Source organism: Engystomops pustulosus, chromosome 5 (assembly GCF_040894005.1).
Source record: "Engystomops pustulosus chromosome 5, aEngPut4.maternal, whole genome shotgun sequence".
Lineage (NCBI taxonomy): Eukaryota > Metazoa > Chordata > Amphibia > Anura > Leptodactylidae > Engystomops > Engystomops pustulosus.
In genome coordinates, this window is record NC_092415.1 from 195,198,670 (window position 1) to 195,223,381 (window position 24,712).

Below are 24,712 nucleotides of genomic sequence, written 5' to 3' on the forward strand. Positions count from 1 at the left end.
CTCTTCTGGCTGCGCTGCCGCCACGAATTACTGGAGGAGCTAATTAACCAAAAATACAGAAGACTGTTATAAAGGCATAATAAAAAAGAGGAAAATCATATAAAACAACCTCAATACAAGAGGCTTTAAATAAAAAAAAAGTCTAAATCCTGGAAATAAAACATGGGCTTCTAGTTCCAACGTTGCAGTGTCCTCTTATTGTTCAGCTGGGCTGGAAGTTTCAGACCCGCTTCTATTAGTCTACACAGTGGGGCACATTTACTTACCCGGTCCTGTCGCAATCCGCACTGTGCATTATCCGCCAATCATGGACTGTGGTGTGATTCACTAAGATCGTGCGCCCGAAATCTTGCATATATCTTCTTCCCGGTGCATGTAAGTGCATTGTCTTGCGACACAATTTAAATGTTAAAGCGCACGAATACGTCGGATCGTCTGATGGCACGACCCCCGATTTCTGTCGCATGGAATCTGGCGCCAATAGCGTGCGACACAATCCCCATCTAAATCTCTGTGCCGGTGGCGCAATCCCCGAAAACCCAACGTAAATGAGGCTGCGGAACCCTTAGTAAATAAGCCCCAGTGGGTCCCACGACCCCAATACTTTAGGTCCAGCCGGGGAAGTGAAGAGCAATGCAATGCTGGAATCGGGAATCGGGTTCAGGACACAAAGGGGGTCATTTACTAAGGGCCCGATTCGCGTTTTCCCGACGTGTTACCCGAATATTTCCGATTTGCGCCGATTGTACCTGAATTGCCCCGGGTTTTTGGCGCACGCGATTGAATTGTGGCGCATCGGCGCCGGCATGCGCGCGACAGAAATCGGGGGGCGTGGCCGACCGAAAACCCGACGTATTTGGAAAAACCGCCGCATTTAAAAAAAAAAATTGTGTTGCGAAAATTTCACTCACCTTCATCCTGGATAGGCCGGTGTATTTCGAGGCATTCCAGCGGACTTCAGCGCAGCAGCGCCACCTGGTGGACGGCGGAGGAACTGCTTTGATGAATCCCGGCCGGACCCGAATCCAGTGCAGAGAATGCGCCGCTGGATCGCGAACGGACCGGGTAAGTAAATCTGCCCCAAAGGGGCAGATTTACATACCCGGCCCATTCGCGATCCAGCGGCGCGTTCTCTGCACAGGATTCGGGTCCAGACGGGATTTATGAAGGCAGTTCCTCCGCTGTCCACCAGGTGGCGCTGCTGCGCTGAAAATCATCTCAACGCGCCGGAATGCACCACCTCGGACCAGGTGAAGGTAAGCGCTTCCCAAGCGACACTTTTTCGGTTGTTAAATGCGGCGGTTTTTCCGAATACGTCGGGTTTTCGTTCGGCCACGCCCCCCGATTTCAGTCGCGCGTATGCCGGCGCCGATGCGCCACAATCCGATCGCGTGCGCCAAAATCCCGGGGCAATTCAGGTACAATCGGCGCAAATCGGAAATATTCGGGTAACACGTCGGGAAAACGCGAATCGGGCCCTTAGTAAATGACCCCCAAATAGTCAACCCCGGCCCAATGGAATTGTCCAGTATCCTGAAAAACCCCATTAAAGTTAGTGATGTTTCCAGATCTTCCTGAACTACAATTACTTTAAGGGACTTATAGAAATAGTACAAATACCCTTAAAGGCATCAGGATGTTATAGAGGGTGAAAAGACCTCTTTACTAAACTACTCTCAGTACCCGAGACCATGACCTGTATTATGTGGTGTTCCTCTAAAAAGGGGGTAACCGCTCTTCTACTTGAGTTGGAAAGATGTAAACACGGGGCTTCTTCCATGGATAAGGTGGTAGATTATCACTAACCATAGAGTTTAATGGAGCGGAAAATCATCGTCTTTTCTGAACATGTCTAATGGCTTCAAGACCTTTATCCATCTCATTACTCCGTCCCTGCCTGAAATGGATCTTTCTTCCTAAGCAGGATCAATATCGTTCACGGTGAAGTGGTTTTCAGGATTCAGCTGGTTAAATATCCAGTTTGAAGACATAGGACCATAGGTCCTGCTGTTCTTTTATGTTCTTCTATTGGTGCCATTTCCTCCCAGACCCAGAAGTAGCTTCAGCTTCTGCACTGCCTAGGACTATGGTATACCACTAATCAACCAATTAAAGGGAACCACCACCACCATGCCCACTGGGGTTTAAAAAAAATTATAGCCCTCAGGTTACAGTAGGTGGTCAGTTATTGTTTTACTACTTCTGGAAATGCATGAATAAATTGACAAATGGGTGTGAATTTTTAAACCTGAACCGATTCGTATAAAATTATTTTTTTTTTATTACTGTGAATGATCCTAATGTTGCCCATTTTTAGTTCTCTATGCCACATCTCTCTATGTTCTCTCCTTTTATCTCTCTATGCCCCTTTCCTTATGTTGACCAACTCCCCCCCCCCCCCTGTGCCTCCACTGATCTAGGATTGCCCACTCTTCTCTCTGTCTATAACCTCACCCCCCCCCTCCCCATTATTTCTCTATGTCCCCATCACTTTGTGTTGCCCCCTCTAACCTCTCTATGCTCCTTCACTGTGTTGCCCCTGTTATCTTTTTATACAACCATTGCTGTGTGGCCCCTATTATCTCTCTATACACCATCACTCTGTGTTGCCCCCTCTAATCTCTCTATATTCCCATCACTGTGTTGCCCCTATTATCTCTTTATATCCCCATCGCACTGTGTTGCCCCTCTCTTATGTCTCTATACCTCCATTAGTCTGTGTTGCCCCCTCTAATCTCTCTATATTCCCATCACTCTGTGTTGCCCCCTCTTATCTCTCTATATAGCCATCACTCTGTGTTGCCCCCTCTTATCTCTCTATATAGCCATCACTCTGTGTCCCACAAAACTTCTGCAGGAGACTGTCAGTAAAATGGAAACATATCCGCTATGATAAAACCCAGTTATGATTTCTCCGCTAGTGACAGTATAATTTCCCCTCTTCTAGATAAACCACAGTCTGTAAACATCTCCATCAACTAAAACTTTCTATACAAAGACAAATAATGGGGGTCAGTGCGGCCATCTCTGAATGCCGGCACAGAAGAGATTCCCCCCACAGTTCATCCATCTGGGTGTATACAGACGATGCTACGGCGCGGAGATGGCACAGCCATTGCAGATGACACAGATAGCAGAACAATGGCGCTATCCGCACGCTACAACAATAGCGCTGATTACTTCTCCCACAAGAAATTGGAAATCGTCTCCGGAGAACAATAAGCTAGTAGTTGTTTTCTGCGACTATTAAGGTAAAGGTGAAGTAAGAGGCAGGAGTCTGGCAACATCAGAAGGAGCCATTTATTAGAATTTTAAAAAAAAGTCACTTTTAAAGGGGTGCACCAGATTTTTGAGAAATGCAAATTTGGCTGTCGATATCAGACTCGCAGGGGTTTGACAACCAAGACCCAATACTAATCAGTGGATTCTAGCGCCGGAATAAACGGAGAGCATAAATCTGGAAGAACAGCGCTGTTCTCTGTTATGTGGCCAAACTGTGTTACTGCAGCTCAACTCTTTTTCACGGAGAAAGATGGAATCAATTAATTGGTGGGGGTCCAAAATATATCAGCTCCCCACTGATCTGATCCAAGGATATAAATAACTTAGAAAGCCCTTTAAGGTAAGAAACACAGACGTGGTCTCTGGCAGACATGACACCCCTGTACTGGTTGGGAAGAGTTCAATCATTGTAATCATTGCAGCAATAATTGACATCCTTGGGATTCTGACCCTACTATTTCACATAGTGGGGGTGTCACACAAAATTACACAGCACGTGAAGGGGATTTGTATAAACCTCATCCACTATGATGTGACTGTAATCTGCTGCAGAGTAGTCATTACGCTACTCATGTCTCCAACCTTAAAGGGAACCTGTCATCAGCTTTTATACCTTTAGTGTAATAGCCCCAATGGGGTTTATTTATTATATGCTGATGCACGAGCGACAACCCTCCTGGCACAGCCAAGAAGGGGCTCCGGCCCCTTGAAGTATCCAGCGTGCGGCTGCACAGCCGGTGACTTTGCATGTATGAAAAGTTGCCGTCTATAGCAAGTGCGCAGGCACGGGTACAGGAATGTCCCACGCTGACCCACTAACCTGCTGGCTGTGCCCACTCTGTCTGCCGGCGCCCCCTTCACGTCCCTCTATGTCCCCCTGACGTGGAGGTGGTTTGAAATATCTTCTTCATCCTAACCCCTGTCTTGGGCTCTATAGCACCTAAACCATCTTTCATGGTCACCTAAAATCTCATGTGGATATTGCATCCTATTTTATTATCTGCAGCTCACATTCCCAACTCTTTCTGTCACTGCCTGTATCTATGTTTCTGTATCTCACAAAATGATCATTGTACATGTTGAAATATCAGATCTATTGGAGCAGATTTACTTACCCGGTCCATTCGCGATCCAGCAGCGCATTCTCTGCGGTGGATTCGGGTCTTCCGGCGATTCACTAAGGCAGTTCCTCCGACGTCCACCAGGTGGTGCTGCTGCGCTGAAGAGCATCGCAACGCACTGAAGTTCACCGAGCAGTCGTGGGTGAAGGTAAGCGCGTGCCGAGCGACACTTTTTTTTTTTATAAATGCGGCGGTTTTTCCGAATCCGTCAGGTTTTTTTTACAGCCACGCCCCGATTTCCGTCGCGTGCATGCGGCGCCGATGCGCCACAATCCGATCGCGTGCGCCGAAATAACGGGCAATACAGGGAAAATCAGAGCAAAACGGAAGAATTCGGTTAACCCTTCGCAAAAAACGCAAATCGGGCCCTTAGTAAATGACCCCCACTATCTTTAAAATGACACTGGAAGCTGAAGAAAAAAATTCTAAATTCGTCTTGGGGAAACAGGGGCACTAACTCATAGATCCAGGCACCGTGACTAGGGTAATTGTCTTAAATTTGTTATCCATGGCCACCTACCTTCTAAATATTATTATAATAATCCCTTTAAATAATAATGTTATTGAGACTGACAGGCTACTGGGGGTGTTGCCAGAGCCCCTCTGTGCTGCAGACTCACAGGCTGTTACACTGTGCAGAAGCAATTTCCCCTCCTACTGTGTATTGGAACTTTCTGTGCTACAGTGAGATTACATCAGGCCGAGCTGGAGCAGAGGGAAAGGTGGAGACAGTGTAAAAGCCTGTGAAGCTACGACATGGAGAGGTTCTGGGAAGCCTTTATGTCTCCATATCATAATTATAAAAGTTGATTTTAAAAGCAAGGAGGCCACGGCTAACAAATATAAGAAGATTCCCACAGTCACGGTGCCTGGATCTATGGGTAATGTCCCTGGTTTATAATGATGGATTATGATGGTAGATTTCCTGTAATGTTCTTATGGCTTTTCTATACTATTGCCATCTCCACCAATCTTGAGAATAGGGCTACAGCGCAATAAAAAAGTAACAATTTACTGTGTTTACAATAAATGTTACAATGTTACAATTTACTAGTTTTACATACAGCAGGTTACAATCTACTGTTTTAGCAGAACATAAACAAAGATAGATAAAAACTGTTGAAAAGCAAATGATTCCCAATTTCCCTCCTATCATAAAATTTTTGATATATATAAAAACTTTTAATGATTTGCCAAATATTGAGAATCAAAAACATGAGTCCGGTTCAGACTATATTCAGAAACACAAGTCCTCTGCCCATTACCGCTTGGTGTAGCATATAAAACCGCACTGATTTTAGCTTGTTTTGGTTTCCTTTTTTAGACAAAAATAGCAATTTTGTATCTCTAGGAGCTGACGACTGATCTGTATGATAGATGACGAGCCGCAAAAATCTGCTCCAAAACAAAATGATTCACGTTTCTCTGGCGCGGCGGTGACTATGAGTGTTATCGGGAGATAGGCAGAACTCCAAGGACTCCTCTCCGACACATTACTAGGACCCTGGAACATAAGCGCCATCTGTACCCACTTCCCAGGGGCCTCGGGGGCATGGCACACCGACAGCTACAGGTAGCCTGCTAATGGAATATTACAACAACAAAAACACACTCTTATACACACAAAGCTTTCACATGATAAAGTAAATTAACTAACTCGATATGCAAATAAGCCTGCAAATGCACCAGGGGCGGGCACAATTTGCCAGATTTTTCTATAGATAGTCATGACCATGGCAGAGAGAGAAAGAGTCATTTATGACAGAGATGCCGCCATAAGTAACAATTTCGGAGCAGTATTTGTAGCTCTATGTATGCAAATTTTACTAATTGGCCCCACCCTTAATGCACTTGCAGGATGATTTGCATATTCATAAAAAGAGGAATATCTCTACATTGCTTTATCCGTTTGTAGCCATAAAGGTATCTTTCTGCTCTGACTCAAGGTCTCTACATTGCCCTGTTATAAGTTTGGAAGGTATTCTGGACCCTGCAGAACCCCTTTAATTTAGATGATATCAGATTTGTCTACTCAGTGGGGTCTGAAGAGAGAGATCAGCTTTTTACACAGTGCAAACTTTATGAATAAAGAAAGAGGGGAGTCGGGAGACGACGTTTCCAGTGAACTCTATCTGGTAATTCACTTCTCACCCATCAACCTTCAGAGGAGGCAAAGATGAATTATTATAATGGAATAAAGAAGAGGAAGGCGAAGAATGTTTCCCTATTGGCATCGCAATGACACCAGAGATGGGAAATATGCTAATGACCTGCGATTAGGACATTCAGTGAGAAAACATTTGAGGAAAATATTCTAACATAAGTGCGTTCTCTGCCGGATGTTATTAGAAATCAGGGAACAATAAAAACATGTAGAAGACTAGGAAGGAAAGGTACACGGATAAAGGAGTTTCACGGAAATACTACTGACGACCTATCCACGCGATACTGAGCCCTGCCACTGGCCAGCTGTTGAGCATAGTCTCCTTAGGGTGATATCACACATGGCGTTTTCAGTCCGTTTAAAAAACTAATTGGGGCTCCTTAACTAAGGGCTCTGCAGCCGCACTTTCGTCGGGTTTCCCGGATGTTTCTGTTTGGCGCCGAATTCCACCAGGATTTTGGTGCACGTGATCGGATTTTGGCGCAATCACGCCGGCTTTCACACAGCAGAAATCGGGTGGCGTGGCTGTCGGACAACCCGACGTATTCGGAAAAAACGCAGAATTTAAAAAACTAAATGTGTCGCAAGATCAAGCACTTACATAAACCGGGAAGAAGAAGGTGAACTCCGGCGGACCTCGGCGCAGCACCGACACCTACTGGATATCAGGCACACAACCTTAGTGAATCCCGGCAGAACCCGAATCAACGTTGGACAACGCGCTGAAGGATCGCGACAGGACCGGGTAAGTAAATGAGCCCCAATGTTTTTGACCGTTTTCCATGCATTTGGCTGCTTAGAACCCTTAAAAACCACATGATTGAAAACACATGCTTAAAAATGGACCAAAAAACGCCACGTGTGGCATCACTCGTAGGATGATCCCGTTTTAAAGCATGCGTTTTTGACTGTTGACCAAGCTTTTGGCTGCTTTGAACCTGTTTATCTTAATAGGTGAACAGGTTCAAAGCAGCCAAGCACATGGCAAACAGTAAAAAACGTATGCTTTAAAACGGGACGTGTGGCATCACCCCAAGGTTACATTCACACGAACATATGGGGGACGTATATACGTCCCCCATACACTTCAATGGCCTCACGGCACCTTACAGGAGTGGTACGGTGCAGCACACTGTACCATTCCGTAGCCCGTAGAAAGATAGGACATGTCCCATCTTTCTACGGAATACGGAGCGGGGCCCTATGTTACTCTATGGAAAGGGGCGGGGATGAGCAGCGTTCGCCCCCTGCTCCTCTCCCCACTGCCGATGTATGCCCGCTGTACTACAGTATGGCGTGCATACATCGTGCGAATGTAGAGTGATGCCACACGTGGCGTTTTTGATCCATTTTTAAGCATGCTTTTTCAGTCAGGACGTGTGGCATCACCCTTGAAAACGATTCCGTTTTTGTCCGTTTTTTCCAATTATCTTAATTAAAAATGGACAAAACCGGAGGTGTTTGCAAAAAATTGCATGCGTTTTTTAATGGACTGAGAACGCGTGACTAAAAACGGACTGAAAACGGGTGCTTGTTTTCAAAGGCATCACAACAGCTGAGAAGGGGATATTTGCCTAATCACATTGCTATCAACATGGCGTTTACAAAATACACACCTTAACACAATGTTAACACAGTGTTAACAAACATGCGTTAAAGTGATGCAAATGTATGTGTTAACATCACGTCAACACGTGAAGTTTTGTAAACGCAATGTTGACAGCAATGTCAATAGGCACGTCTCTTCTTCTCAGCTGTTGCGATGCGTTTGAAAGCGCATGCGTTAACGCCACGTTTAAATGCACCCTTATGGTGCACCCAGTATCCTGCAGATCAACCATCAATGAATTACCATCATCTACAATCTATTATGAACACAGCAGCCAGATTCATCTTCAAATTCCAAATACAATTTATACTAATCACAAAGCTGGGCACAGCGCTGCACCTTCCTGCCTTTCATCTCGCGTCTCAGTCTAATGTCCCGGGCTCTTCCATCTTTCAATGATTTAAGCTACCAACAGAATGAAGGACTGTAAGCCAAGCACACTGACATACTGGTGTGTGCCTCCTCTGGCAAGATTCGATATTTTTTTAACTTGTTATACCCTGGTTTTTAAGAAAAAAGGGTTTTAAAAATTGTGCGTATGAGCCTGAGGGGCTCCGGGTTCAATTAACACCTATGGAGCTTGGAGCCCCTCAGGCTCATTATTTTAAAAAGTTTTTTTTTTTAAACCAGGGCATAAGAAGCAAAAAAAGAGCAGATCCTGCCAGAGGGGGCACACACTAGTATGTCAGTGTGCTTGGTTTACAATCCTTCATCCTGGTGGTAGATTTCCTTTAACATCCAATATGTTCTTAAAGGGCTTTAATATACTCAGGATAACAAAATAACACATTCTCTAATTCACTGTTATTAACAAAAATGCAGCATTTCACAGATATATCAGTCCTGCTGTACACAATTTCAGTTGCCCCTAGACACGACCCTGTAATTTCAGACTTAGGGTCGGGCGCCATCTAGGATTTCTGTGTGAGATCGTGGAGCTGAGATTTCTGTGTCTCACTGCTCTGAGCCTGTAGCCACGCCCCCTGCCCGGAGCTCAGAGACACTCACTGATCACTTCCTGCCAGGAGATCATGAGCAGAGAGAGAGGCTGCAAAATACAAGCTACAAGGAGATAAGTTATCCGGGGGAATGGGGAGGTAGGCACATGTCTGTGAGAACACAGATGTAGCAGTGCTGTGTGTGTAATAGGCATCTAATGGATCTCATGCATCTCATGCTGATCTGTTTCATCTCTTTCTATGTGTCCGTGTGTTAGTACAATGTCAGAAGTCAGATGAAAGTGTATATACACCTGTACACTGATAATCTAAGCACATTGTCAGCACAAAGCATCTCATAGCACAGAAGGATCATGAATTTTCTGCTTAGAGAGTCCCCTGGGGGAGATGTATTAGCCTGTGAACCGTCAGCATGGAGGGGCTCTGGTAACACCCCCACAAGTTAGATGAAAGTTTACCTTTCTGTATGCAGAGCTGTGTCCCTAGTCCCAGGGTAGTGGCCAGTGAGGAGTGTTCCATCCCCCTAAGGAAACGGCCTCCCACGTCCCCCATATCTCGTCCCTCCGTCGCTTACCCCCTTACAACGTCATACATGTCTGCCCCACTGGCCACTCCCATGGGACTAGGGACACAGCTCTGCCTACTGAAAAGTAAACTTTAATTCAACATCTTTTTTTTTACTAGTTTTTCTATAAAAACTCTTTAGGGATGTCTATGCTATTCTCTATGATGAGCCAGAAAAAGAGAAAGGTAAACTTTCATCTAACTTTTCATTTTATCGAAAAAAAGACAGTTTTATTGTAAAAACTCTTTGGCAATGTGCACACTATTCTCTATGGGACATGGGGGAGCCAGGAAAAGTGCTCCTGATGACAGGTTCCCTTTAAGACACAAATACAATAAGGATATCTATAATGACAGCATATACAGGGTAAGTACAGCAATATTGATTGCTTCCGGTGCAGAACTGTGTACATGTGACTGCCCATATACATCTGGAAATATATACTGTGTACAGATATATGTAGAACAGAGAGGTGAACGTTCCCATGGATTGTGATCCCACACACCGGCGCAGGCTATAGCATTGCGGATGTCTGAGTGATGGGGCTCGGCGGACGCAATAGGATGTGATTCAGTGATCGCAACGTACTCAGAGCGGAGCTGGAAGCAAACAATGCAGATAGGAGAAGGAGCACGCAATGAATGCTGATATACGGGCAGGGGCTATGTCACAGCTGGGGAAAGCCTCTCTCTCTATTAGAAACGCATTAGCCTCTTGTGTACAAGGAGATATCCGTGTGCTGGGAATGGCAACAGGTGCCCATATACTATAAATAATAGTGGCTGCAGTGAGTAGAGCGCCCCTCGGAGTACCGCTCATAAATAATGCCCGCAGATTGGCCGGCACTGCCTTAACCCTTAATACTGCAGACTTTTTCAGCTTATGCAAAAATAGAGATAACAAAAAAACTTTACCAGGATTATAGAAAACCCCAGGTGCCTTAGTGGAGGCATAGTTTCTCTAGAAGCACAGTTTTCTTTTTTCCCACCTAGGAAATAGTGATGGTAACTCCGGCTCTTCTTAGTGAGCTGGATCATTTAGCTCCGCTCACTAAGAAGAGCCGGCTCTTCTGCCTCCTGAACGGCTCCCTATTAAATATACAATAGGGAGCCTCATTCCAGCCACCCCCTCCACACCACTTTTCACCTGATTTTATCGGGTTAAAGGGGGTGTGGTGAGGCGATAAGGGGCGTGGTTATGTGGGGTTCATGTGAAAGAGTAAGCTCTGCCTTTCTTCGTGAACAAAACATCACTACTAGGAAAACCTAACTCCATATTCCTTACCCAGAATTACCAGCAGGGCATAAATATCCTTTAAAAGGGGTTGCCTCCAATATTATCCCCTATTCACAGAAGAGAGGCTAACAATATGATTGTTTGGGGGTCAGGATGCTGGGACCACGCTAAGTGTACATGGAGGATCGTGAAGTTGGTCGGCACCAGGTGTTCCTGCCCTGTTCCTGCGCACTAGCTAAAGATTGCGCCAAGGGGTGTAACTTGAGGGGGTGCAGAGGGTGCGGTCGCACTTGGGCCCAAGAGGTTTAGGGGGCCCTTATGGTGTCCCTTTCCCATATGAGAAGACTATTACTATAAACCATACATTGTAGTCAGAGGTCTGGCTAAGACTTTGCACTTGGGCCCATCAGCCTCAAGTTACGCCATTGATTGCGCTGGTATCTGGCATAGAATTGGTGGCTCCATGGTGAGGCCCCAGTTATACCAATAGGCCGGAGCCTCTTGATGTATCTGGCGGGACAAAACGGGCGGGTGTGGACATAACTCCCCCCTAGAAGGACATCATTGTGATCCTGTCACTGTCCTGGATAACAGGGTGCTGACGGTTCATCCAAAAACCTTCCCCTCTGTCCTAGAGGGATTTTAGGTAACATTCTGTATTAGTCACATTTGCAAAACAAAACAATTTTAAAAAAATTAATAAAAATTTGGCAAATCCACCTAAGAATTCGCAACACGTCCTACGTCCTGACTGACTTGTGATATTACACAGTATTGCGGGGTAATTATACCAGAACCGGCGCTGCTGAAAATCCAATCACTATTCTAGCAGAGAAATGTACGATGTCAGCGACGCCCGTCTCATCGTGCCAAGGTTTCACTGCTCGGGAATAGAAGCAAACGGAAGAAAAGCGATTCCAATGGACCAGAAAACAAATAAAATAGGAAATTAACCCCTTTTATGAAGGTTCAAGGCTTCTTAAAGGGGCATCCCCTTCTTACCCCTCAATAGGTGTGAGAGTAGCATTTCATTCCTGTATAGATTAGCCATATATGTCTGAAATCAGAACATCCCTTTAAATGTGTTGTCTCAACAAATCGGCTGATCGCCATGGGTTGGCTTTGGATATTCACACAGCAGTGAATGGCTCTTTAAGTTATACATGAATTGTACCATGTCCACCTCTGGCTCATAAAGGAGGTACTTCTTAAAGGGGTTATCCAAGAAAATTAAAAAAAAACCCAGTGGGCTGGGTCAGGGCAAAAAAATGTCTCCATTTCCCCTGCAACTCCATTATTGAAGTTTTTTGGTCCTGCTTTCACATGATCACAGGACCTGCTTCAGCCAATCACATCCTTGACTCAGGAGGCAACACAGGAAGTGATTTGACAGGAAGTGTAGGCCACTCATTGGATGAAACAGGTCCTGTGACCCTCCCGGACCTCCAAATGGACGCAGGCCTCAAAAATTGGAAGCAGCGGAGTGCCGCTGGAACCAGAGCAGGGTAAGTATGTTTTTTTCCCCCCTACTTTGGCCCATGGGGGATTCCAGGCATGTCCATTAATGAAGTTTTCTAATAGGCTACTTGAATACGAACACGGGTGTAGTTTTTAGGTCCCAAACGATAGATTCATGTTCTGTTTTTGTGGTCCCTATGTCTTCTATATCCGCAAAAACTGTCTATTACTAATAGTTATGTCATCTGTTGTGGGGCATCTGCCGAAAAAATGAAGTCTAGCAATTGATGTCATTAGTTTGTCCCAGCCCCTTAAAGGGTCACACGACTGTGTTACCTATAAAATGATCCGCAAATATGAATAGGTCACGGGTGTCCTATTTTTATGGGACTTTTATGGGAAGTCTCGGGTCGTCAGGAATAGGACTGTAAAAAACGCATTCATGTGCATAGGGCCATCAGGGGATTAAGACTTCCCTGAATATTATAGCCCCTACAATTCTGGATTCCTACATCAGGTACTAGAATCAGCTTCTTGGGGTAATGCAGGATGCGTCCCTTCTGTCTGCCTTCAAACTGCGGTTTCAGGACCTTTCAAGGACCTTCAAAAGTGTTGTGTATATGTGAAATGAGAGCAGGAATAGATGTCATGGGTGAAGTGCCAGCGCAACATCAGTGAAACATACACTTAAGACTGTTTAGTCCTACCAACTGTTTAGCTTAATTTGGGGGGGAGGGGGGTTAAAATGTGTCAAATAAGTGCATGCCACGCCTCCTTTTCACAAGGTAACGCCCCATTTATTGAATGAGTTGTAAAGTATATGAGGCACAGGGCATTTTAGATAATTTTTTGTCTGACCAATCAGATTTTGCGTAGCTCAGAATGTACAATGACACAGTCGTTAACTAAATCCTGTATTCTAGAGGTAGGGGCGGGACAAGGGCAGAGCCCCCTCCCCCATTATTATCCATCGGCAGAGATTTTTGTAAAAATTGAAGAACAACTACATTGTCATTTACTGAAAGAGAATCACAGGCACAGAGAGCAGAATTTATTTATCACATTGTTTTTCCAGAGACATTTTGGTGACAGACGTTCCCTGTTTCGATCCAAAAATCTAAGAACGTAAAGGATAATATGAGAGTCTGACATAAATACATAAATCCTCAGCACACACAGTCCTCGATGAAGCAAATATAGTATATCTGGTACCATGGAAATATTGAGTTGTCTATAGCAACCAATACGTTTTTCGGTTCAAGAAGGTTTCAATAATGTGCCGCACCCTAGACATTCATAAGGCAAACTGCACTTAGTGTAAATTGGGTCCCTTTTGATAAATCGGGGGCAATGGGCCTTAGGTAACACGCAACCAGACCCATAAGCCAAAGTGGCCCATAAGCTGCTGTCCAACACTTTGATCTCCAATGATATCTGGCAATTTAAGCATTGTAAATCCTTCAACTTTACTCTGTGCACTGAGATTTATGACATAGGCTGCGAGGTGTGCCCCCATTAGGAGATCATGGGACAGATTTATGTTATGCACCTTTTTTGGTTGTATTTTAGTGACTTTTTGAGCGCATTGGGGTATTTGCGCAATTTTTTGTATCTTTTTCCAGCAGTTCGTCGGAGTTCGCAGTGTAGCAGTTTCATGGATTGTGCCTAGATTGCCTTTGTATTTCTCAGATGCTTGAGCCTTATTTCACACTGATTTGCGCCTATATGGGCGCAATAACACACCACACTAGGCCAGGCCATGGTTAGGAATGGCAATTGTATGATTTGCACATGAAAATTGCGCCATTTTTTAAGCTCGGGTCTCATCATCAGGCCAGATATAAGACACATTTTTATACACAATAAGTTACGGTTTATCAGACAAGTGATAGGGAAGAGAACAATTAAAGTGGGAAGAAGAGTAAACACTAATAGTAGTAAATAATGTAGCACTTATCTACATATGTACAAGTTAGGTTTGCCCTTTAGTGAAGCCCTAATTGGGATTAATTTATCAAAACTGATCATAGATATGATATTATTTCCTAAATGTGTCTAGTTAAAGGGGTATTCCTCCCACGAAGACAAGTTTCTTATATGTACTCAGGATGACAAAATAACACATTCTCTAATTCACTCATATTAACAAAAATACAGAATTATAAGTCCAACCTGTCTCCATCAGTCATGCTGTACACAATTTCAGTTGCCCCCAGACACGACCCTTTAAATTCTGACTTAGGGTCGGGAGCCATCTTGGATTTCTGTGTGACAGCGTGGAGCTGAGTTTCTATCTGTCTCTGCTCTGAGCATGTAGCCCCGCCCCCTGCACGGAGCTCAGAGACTCTCACTGATCACTTCCTGCCAGCACATTGTGAGCAGAGAGGAGCTGCAAACTACAAGGAGATAACTGATCATGGGGAAGCAGGGGGCAGTGGCAATGGGAATCCTGGCTCTTCTTAGTGAGCTGGCTCATTAAGCCCCGCTCACTAAGAAGAGTCGGCTCTTCTAGCTCCTGAATGGCTCCCTATTAAATATATAATAGGGAGCAGCAGGCCAGGGAGGTTAAATGGGGCCGTTGGTGAGCCAATTGGGGGCGAGGTTTAATGAGCCGACTCCCGTTGTTCATGTGAAAGAGCCGGCTCTAAGAGCCAGACCGTTTGTGAACAGCCGAACAGTAACAAGCACTTGTAGCTGCCTGCTGCATATGTTATTGGGTTATCATTATGGGTTAATAAAGTAATTTAACCCATAGAAATGTTTCTGTTTGGAAAATACCAGGCAACAGAATTGTGATTGCAGCTCTGAAGCATATTACAGTAGTATCTAAATTACGATTTACAAAGTTACTCCCGTTTTGGTAAAGATTATAGTTAGCTACGTACTGCAGGGTGAACGTCAGAGCAGCTGAGATGGGAATACCCCTTTCATTAACAATCTCAGCTCTGCTACATGGCACTGCTGAAGAGGCTGCACGGTGAGGGTGCGAATCACACATTGCATTTGTTAATGTACTGTAAAAGTAATTCAATTGTGTTTACACTGTGTAAATGTCACGTTAACATTACATTTACACCATGTTTACTGCGTGTTTATGCAAACACAATGTAACCTGTAGGTGGCACCAGAGAGACAATTTTCTTCCTTTTAGAGGAGAAATAATTTGTTAACACAATGTAAACACATTGTTGACGCAATGTAAATGCAATGTGTGAACGTTCCCTTACATGGGAGGTAAGGGATTAAGGGTCGTTTAGGCACAATTCTACGCCAGGTCAGACGCAGAACATCGCTGTGCTGTCAGCCAGCCGGATTTATCAGGATGCCGGATCCTGCGGGTGCCGGGGGCAGCATCATACACATCCCACCTCAAATTATCAATGTGCCCCTATGTGTAACAGCTTGTATGAAGTCGCAGGCACAGCCCAATTCACCTTAAATGCACCCGTGTTACCCCTCAGCCCATCTCACGCAGTATAATGGTAACAGGTTCCACCAGGGAATCTGCCCATTGTTCATCTGTCATCTAGAATTATCTGACATGACAGTGATGGGGAAACAATGGAAGACAGAAACTTCCTTATCTGCAACATTCACTTCTAAGGTAAAGGGCACCCAGATTTACTTACCCGGTCCTGTCGCGATCCAGCTGTGCGTTGTCCAATGAAGATTCGGGTCCAGCGCGATTCATGAAGATCGTGCGCCAGAGTTCCTGCAGGTGTCGCTTCCCCGCCTAGGTCCGCTGGAGTTCACCTGCTTCTTCCCGATGCGAGTGCTTGATCTTGTGACACAATTGCATTTTTAAATTCCGCGGTTTGTCTGAATCCATCTGGTTATCTGACGGCCACGCCCCTGAAAGCTGATGCCGATGCGCCAAAATCCAATTGCGTATGCCAAAATCCTGGGGCAATTCAGCGCAAAACAGAAATTGGCGGAAAACCCGACGAAAGTGCGTCTGACGGACCCTTAGTAAATGAGTCCCAATGGCTCATCCAGATGGAAGGAAACCACCTCTCTAGTGTCACCTATGTAGATGCCCAGTAGGTCAATGTCTGACCCATAAAACATGACCTATGATCCAGTAAATGAGCCAAAACTGTAATATAGAAAGTTACCCCTCCTGAGCACTGGGGTGGTTTATTAGGGGTCATGTTCCAGATTCTCTCTAAACTCTGAGGGTTTGCTACAGGGTGTAGGAAAATCTTGTAGTATTTGCTACAATGTTGGGTCCTATTCACACGAGTGAATGTACTGAGTGCAACTAGCAGCGTCTGGCCCAAGCGTTGAGCAACCGGAACACAACTGACAGGCTGAGTGACATCCTACACAAAAGAGGGAATTCTAGAAATGACATTTCATCCCCTACCCGATGGGGGTAGTAGTTAAGTGGAGTAAAATCTGGTGACAATGTCCTTTTAAAAGGGAAAATTTTCTTTACAATGACATTAAAGGACATCTGCCACCCGGTTGAAGGCCTGTATGCAAATGAGCATGAGGGGCTCCAGCCTCCATTAACACCTATGGAGCCTGGAGCCCCTCAGGCTCATTTGCATACAGTCCTTCATCCTGCCCTTTAAGGTACACACTCACTTAACTATACACTTATCCCTTCCTCTCAATCCTTTCCTTCCCAAGAGCTTTAGATAATTGCATTTCCCGTCATTATTGCCTTATGAGGTCTTGCCTTATGTGGGATGAGCTGTACTTTAAATGGCACAATTGAAATCTCTGTATAATGTATTGAAAACTGTAAAACTATGGGGTGGAATGGAGAAAACAGGATTTGCTTTGTTACTTTGACTATATTTTGACATTTATATATACAATGTATGTTTTTATAGCCACAGTTTTGTGATATATACAACTTTTTCAGAATTTCATTCTCCATTTTATGCAATATGTGATCTTTTAATAGTTCATATTTTAGATGGAGCATCAGCAACCAGGCTTATTTTGTCTGCAAAAGTAAGAAACAAAGCCTGGCTGGTAGTTTAACCCTTTAAAGAAAATCTACCACCAGGATGAAGGGCTATATGCAAATGAGCCTGAGGGGCTCCAGGCTCCATAGGTGTTAATGAACCATGGAGCCCCTTAGGCTCATTTGCATACAGTCTCTCATCTTGGTGGGAGATGTCCTTTAATGCACTATGACATACATGTACATCATAATGCCATTAAGGGTGTTTGAAGAGGGCTCCTGGGATGTGCCTCCTTTATATATGATGGGGGTTCAATGCATTATAACAGCTTAGATCGGTTCGTCGCTCCCTGTCACTGCATTGTGGTGCGTCAATTTGTTTCAACCTGGTGTCTGTATGAAACTCCACAACCTGTCATTCGGCGAGCGGCACGCTGTTATAGATCCTTAGCATATTGAAGTATATAACAGGAGTGATCAGTGCCCCTAGGGTTAAAGTACCCTAGGAGGCCCAAACATTTTTTAAAAATAAACTATAAACAAGTAAAAAATAAATTGAAAAAAAAAAAAATCTTAAAATTTTAGATCACCCCCTTTCCCTAGAACTGATAAATAAATAAAGCCATAAACATGGTAAGTATCACCGCATCCTAAGAGTCACTATCTACCAAAATATAATAATGGTTATTCCCAGCGGTGCACCCCGTACCGTTAAATAGCCTCCAAAAATCCGGAACGACACTTTTTGCAACACATTAAAAAATTTAATGGTGATGAAAACTTTGTAAAGTCTCCAAAATGCTAGCAATGAAAACATCAGCTCCTCCTGCAAAAATGACACCTTACACAGGTCCGTATGCCGAGGTAAAAGGTCAATGCCGTCATAATAATTAAAACATAATAAAACCTTTATGAATTTGGTTTCCACGTGATTGTAGCGATCCAAGGAATACATCAGCGTTGTCATGTGGACTGCAGAGTGAAAGCCGTAAAGAGAAGCGTCCACAAGAAAATGGCGCAAATGCATTTTTTTCCTACTATTTCATTGCATTTCAAATGTTTTCAATAAAACGTGAAATACCAGCACTAGGAGGGAAGAAGACAAGCCCTTACAAGAGAAGAAAATGGCCTGGTCCTTAAAGGGGTTATCCAGGTATACAAATTTACTTAGGGCCAGGCTGGGGCGGGCTATTGTTTAAAAATAAAAAACATGTACTTACCTCGTCCGGTGCTGCTGATGTCATCAATAATTGACCAAATAAACTACTACCTACTCGTTTTTATTCCAATGTGGTGACAGCATCCAGAAAATCGACTTTGAAGTGAGAGGTAAATTGGTTGTATAAAGTCAAGGAGGAGGAGGAGACTTCAACACTGGAGTCAAGGTGGGGTGCTCTGAACGCCTCCTCCTCAGCCATAGAAATGATAGAGACCACGATTAACAGAGTCGTCTCCCCCAGGGGCATCATCTCCTAAATGTTTGATGTTCATATATCTGAAAAACAATACTGTGTCTTGTAGCAAATGGAGTGATGGAAATGTTTCCTAGAAATGTATGTTCTTTGTCATCTGTTATAATGTATTACAGTTGTGTAATAAAAACCAAATAGAATGTGTTTAAAAAAAAAAAAAGAAGAAATGATAGACATCTGGTTAGTGATGTCTCTGGATGCAGGACCATCAATTACAGTGAAGGAGCTTTCTGAGGAAGGGAGAGCTTGACTTCAGTGTTAACATCTCCACCTCCTTGACTTTATACAACCAAATCAAAGTTGATTGTCTGGATGATGCCCCCACACTGGGTCATGAGAGAAACATGATCTGGAAGATGATCAGCTGTGTAACAACATACTGGTAGTGGTTTATTAGGTCAATTTCTGCTGACAGGTTCCCTTTAAGCAGTTAATGATAGTAGAATCTGATGACAGGTTCCCTTTCGATGGGCAGTTAGCAAAGGGCATTTTACAGTGGAATTTTTTTTATTGTTACCTGTCATAGTCAGTAGAAATAGTAGATGATGTCACTGTAACATTGAGTCACCGGAAGCTAATTCTGTCCTATACCCGTGTCCAGTGGTGGACACAGACAGTAGACGGCCCATAATTTATCATTTTTATGCTATGTACTGTAAAAGGTGACTTTTGGGCGACAGTGGACCCTTGTATCTACCTTAGGGCCTCCTAGCTATATCAGTGTGTCACCCCTGCCCTGGTGCAGAATACGTGTTTGTAGCGCGCAGGTCGTCGCCTCTCATTGAAGCCAATGGGGGAAGACTTGACTCCTGTGGACTTGGGATTCAGTAGGGACATAACTTCATGTAGGAAAGGAAGGTCCTCCCCATCCAATTATATAGAAGTTATATACCCCCTTCAGAAACCTGGGGACACATATCTTTATTCATTGCAATTTGATTTAGTTGTATCCCATTATCCAAATATGGTCACAAATGCCCCAATGGTGGACCCAATTTCCTCGAAACCCCCTCCCAGGGCTTGATTCATAGCACCTACCTAAAGGAGTGTCCATAGGGTACATAATAGGTGTCTGATCTCTGGGGGGGGTCTCACTTTTCACAAGATCAAGGATCACCCGTCCAGCACTTAAATGGGGTAATAGTTGCGCATGCGCACAGATGATCCATTCATTATCTATGAGGTGATGGAAATAATCCATTGCCAACCCCATAGAGATTATCAGCAGTAGCAGCAGATATACATGGGACACCCCTAGCCAGGATTCTCAGGGATCATCCCCTTTGTCATCCCTGTTAATATCATATGTTTGATCATGCACGACTGCCATATGACAAAAATAAAAAGCAGAAGTGACTGACTTGTCCTGGAGAGTCACTGACTCACCGAAACTTTTTTACTTCTCAGAAAAGTGGGGGGTGAATTCCCTCTCTATGGGCTGTGTAAGGATACATGGTGCCCACCACATCCCCTGTATCGTTGACCTTCACCCTTTCCGGTCATTCTTACAGATTCACCGATATGATTTTGCCTTGTGACACATGTCCCCAAACAGCAACGAGACAGGAACAATCCAATTCCTTACACCACCATACAACAAAATATTAAGAGAACATGAATCACATGAATTTGTCTCTAGCTACACAACTGAATTTCCTATAACCAAAAGGGTTAATAATATTGCAATTTCCTATGGCACAAGATACAGACAGACAAAACACACAAGTCCAATCAATTACATACATTTTTAAGGAAAATTCTAATTGAGCGAGTTCCAATAGTTATTAATACAGTTATCAAAATATTATAGATGGATAGATATGAGAGAGCTACAAGATACATATATATATATAAAAACTTGAGATACACTGATAGATATATACAAATAGATAGATATATAGATAGATAGATAGATAGATAGATAGATATGAGATAGATAGATAGATATGAGATAGATAGATAGATAGATAGATAGATAGATAGATAGATAAATAGTTATGAGATAGATAGATAGATAGTTATGAGATAGATAGATAGTTATGAGATAGATAGATAGATAGATAGATAGATAGATAGATAGATAGATAGGAGATAGATAGATAGATAGATAGATAGGAGATAGATAGATATGAGATAGATAGACAGATATGAGATAGATAGATATGAGATAGATATGAGATAGATATGAGATAGATAGATAGATAGATAGATAGATAGATAGATAGATAGGAGATAGATAGATAGGAGATAGATAGATAGATAGATATGAGATAGATAGATAGATAGATAGATAGATAGATATGAGATAGATAGAAGCATATATAGATATGAGATAAATGGAACGATAGAAGATATGTGAATAGATAAATATGAGAGAAATATTAGATAGATAATAGATATGTATGATAGAGATAGATAGATGTATATAGTAGATAGAATAATGACAGATAGACAAAAGCTAGATAGATAGATAGATAGATAGATAGATATGAGATAGGTAGATAGATAGATAGATAGATAGATAGATAGATAGATAGATAGATACTAGTTACATATGATATAGATAGATGATACATATAAGATAGATATGATATAGATAAATAAATAGATATGAGATAGATATATAAGATACATAGTAATTACATATGATATAGATATATGATACATAAGACAGATATGATTGATATATATATGAACTAGATATGAGATAGATAGATAAATACATACATATGATATAGATAGATAGTTAGATAAATGAGATACACAACTTGCTGACTATGTCCTTTTGCACAGAACTTCATCCTATACACAGTCTCAGACTCATATTCAGGACTCCCCTCCATAAACTACACAGGTTCAGGCACAGCAGAGGTAAGTTTGTCACTTAGTGTAACTCATGGCCACCATATGATAAAGTGTCCCTCACTATGGCTCTCTATAGGGTGACAATGTATCCCCAGTGTTAGCAGCCCGGCTCTGCTACATGTCAGTGGCACTAGCACATGATACAATGTATACACCCCCTTCCCCTGGTCACCTGCAGACGGTGATGAGGTTCTTCCTCTCCACTGCTGCATTCCTGGAGGCATTCTTCTTCCTGGCCAGGCTGAGGGAAGCCATCTCCACACTGGGCTGCCGGGCTATTGTCTCCTCTATGGGGATATGAGAGTCCTGACAGCTGAGCTCCCTCCTCCTCCTCCTCCTGATGTCACAGGCCGGGGTGCAGCACAGGGCTGGGGAGGGGGTCAGTGCTGGTGCATCCTCTGGGCTCCTGTGTGGTGCTGGTTCCTTAGTCATACAGCTGGATCCTTCTCCTCCTCCTGTGACTGGAGCGGAAGTGCAGAGCAGCCTCCTCAGCCAGAGCCCCGCATCACACAGGACACAATGGAGGCCGGGAATGCAGCAGCATGAAGGGAATGGCAGGCAGGGGGCTCCTTCCTGTACACTGATAGGACATGCAATCACTGCCTGAGATAGGTTATCCTCTAGGACCCCCATTATTACATCAGGGGTCCCTACTGATTACACACTAAGTGCTGGGAGAAGGATTTCCACTCAAAAATACCAGGAACAATGGAAGGACGGTGCAAAAACATTCTGGTCACTTCTGGGGGTCAGTATTTCTACTGTCAAGTTGGCATTTTTTGGGTCATGGTCCTTCACATGAACATTTCAAACATCGGCCATGAAAAAAAAGGGCGTTAAAAGGGTTTTCCCTTTTAATTTTAATCATCTACTGTTGTGCACACAATAAAGATCATTTTTAACCCCTTCCTTTACAATTTGACTCAATTTTATATGATGGTCAGTGTAAGATTCCAGAGTGTGAGTGGGGACTCTCTAAGCAGACACTTCATGATCCCTCTGTGCTGTGAGATGCTGTGTGCTGACAATGTGCTTAGATTATCACATTAGCCACTTTCACCTGGCTTCTGAACATTCACTAGTATTCCGCAACACACTAGAGCTGCTGTGCCTCCCCCGATAAAGAACTTATCTGTCTGTAGCTTGTAGTTCTCCTCACGCTTCTGTGTGAGTTCCGTCCTGTAGCGATGGGTCGTTCGCAAACATGCTGGCAGAAAGAGCCGGCTCATTCGCGTGAGCGACGGGAATCGGCTCCCCGGCTCACTACACCCCGCCCCTAAACGGCTCAGCACGCCCCCTTTAAGCTGATAAAATCGGTGACTGGCTGGCCTGAGGCTCCCTACTATATAATTAATAGGGAGCTGTTCAGGAGCCAGCTCACTAAGAAGAGCCGGACTTCTCATCACTACTGTCCTGGAGTGCAGGGGGGACGGGGCTAGGGTGCAGGGAGCAGAGACAGAGAAACTCAGCTCCAAGGCCATCACACAGAAATCCAAGATGGCTTCCAGGACCCTAAGTCAGAAGTTACAGGGTCGTGTCTAGGGGCAACTAAAATTGTGTACACCAGGACTGATAGAGAGAGGTTGGACTTATATCTGTGAAATACTAGATTTTTGTTAATAACAGTGAATTGGAGAATTTGTGATTTGATATCCTGAATACATATAAGAAACTTGTCTTCGGGGGAATATCCCTTTAATTTTAATCAGTCTGGCATCGGTTTTTCATGGTTGAGTGTTCCGCGAAAACCAGATCGACTAGGAAACGCGGTCTGTTAAAATGTAGAGCATTTAGGGGGGATTTATGTTCGTTGGATGCAGGTTTTAAGGCGCATTGGGTTTTTTGCATAATTCTTTGCAACTTTTTCAAGCAGTAGACAGGCGTTCACTGCGTACCAGCAAACGTGGTTTGCGTCTCATTTGTCTTTGTGTTTCGCCTGCTTCCAGATTTTGGTGCATGATTTACTGGTTTGCATTGCAGTGATTTGTGAAAAAACCCTCCAGTCCCCAGCAGGTGTAGGAAAAATATTAGTATTGGTTGTGCAAAAATGTGGGAAATCTATCATCAGAATCCATCATGATTTACTTACTTATAGATCCAGGCACCGTGACTGTGGGAATATTCTTATATTAGTTTTAACCAGTTCTTGACCAGACTATTTATTTATTTTTTTAAACTTTTTGTTTTGCTTTATCTCCCCTTAACTCCTTCCCTGAGCCCTCCCGATAGCTGGTAAGTCTTTGCTGCATGATGCAGCAAAGACTTACCGTTAACATCCCGGGTGTTATCGCGTCGACCGCTCTGCAGGTGGCTTCAAAAAGATGGCGGCGCCCATGCGAACCCCGAACTTGAAAGATCTGCCCTGAAATCGGACCCTAATCCCCCAGTAAAGATCTGCCCTGAAATCGGACCCTAATCCCCCAGCATTGATCGTGGGCGTTTGCAGCAGAGGGAATAACGGCACATGTCGTAAAAGGGTTAATAATTTCTTTGAAGTAGTTGCTTCTTGCCACTAAAGACCCTTTAAAGAAAACTTAATTGCTAATTTACCCTATAATTGGGACTCTCAAATGCTGTTGAATACATAAACATGCTGTATGTATAATGACAGAAAGTGTTCAGATTCCCTGCAGTGCCTCCACACAGCTCAGCATCCATTCTGCAGTAACACAGCTTAGAATTTATTCTGCAGTGCCACATTTTAGCTTCCATTCTGCAGTAACACAGCTTAGCGTCTTTTCTGCAGTAACACAGCTCAGCTTCCATTCTGCAGTAACATAGCTTAGCATCTTTTCTGCAGTAACACAGCTCAGCTTCCATTCTGCAGTAACACAGCTCAGAATTTATTCTACAATAACACAGCTCAGCTTCCATTATGCAGTAACACAGCTTAGCATCTTTTCTGCAGTGCCACAGTTTAGCTTCCATTCTGCAGTAACACAGCTCAGCATCTATTCTGCAGTGCCACAGTTCAGCTTCCATTCTGCAGTAACACAGCTCAGCATCTATTCTGCAGTGCCACAGTTTAGCTTCCATTCTGCAGTAACACAGTTTAGCATCTAT

The 24,712-nt window shown here is 43.7% G+C and overlaps 1 protein-coding gene across 2 annotated transcripts in view; it reads right to left on the reverse strand.

The window, feature by feature from the left end:
* RUNDC3B (RUN domain containing 3B) overlaps positions 1 to 22,171 on the reverse strand; it is a 101,933-nt gene extending 79,762 nt beyond the window's left edge. The window contains exon 1 of one of the 2 annotated variants that reach the window (XM_072154248.1): positions 21,822 to 22,171. In XM_072154248.1, coding sequence (XP_072010349.1) covers positions 21,822 to 22,081 — 260 coding nt within the window. In that variant the 5' untranslated portion in view covers positions 22,082 to 22,171. The remainder of the gene's footprint in view (positions 1 to 21,821) is intronic. The other variant, XM_072154249.1, reaches the window with a different exon arrangement.
* Between the last annotated feature and the right edge of the window lie 2,541 nt (positions 22,172 to 24,712).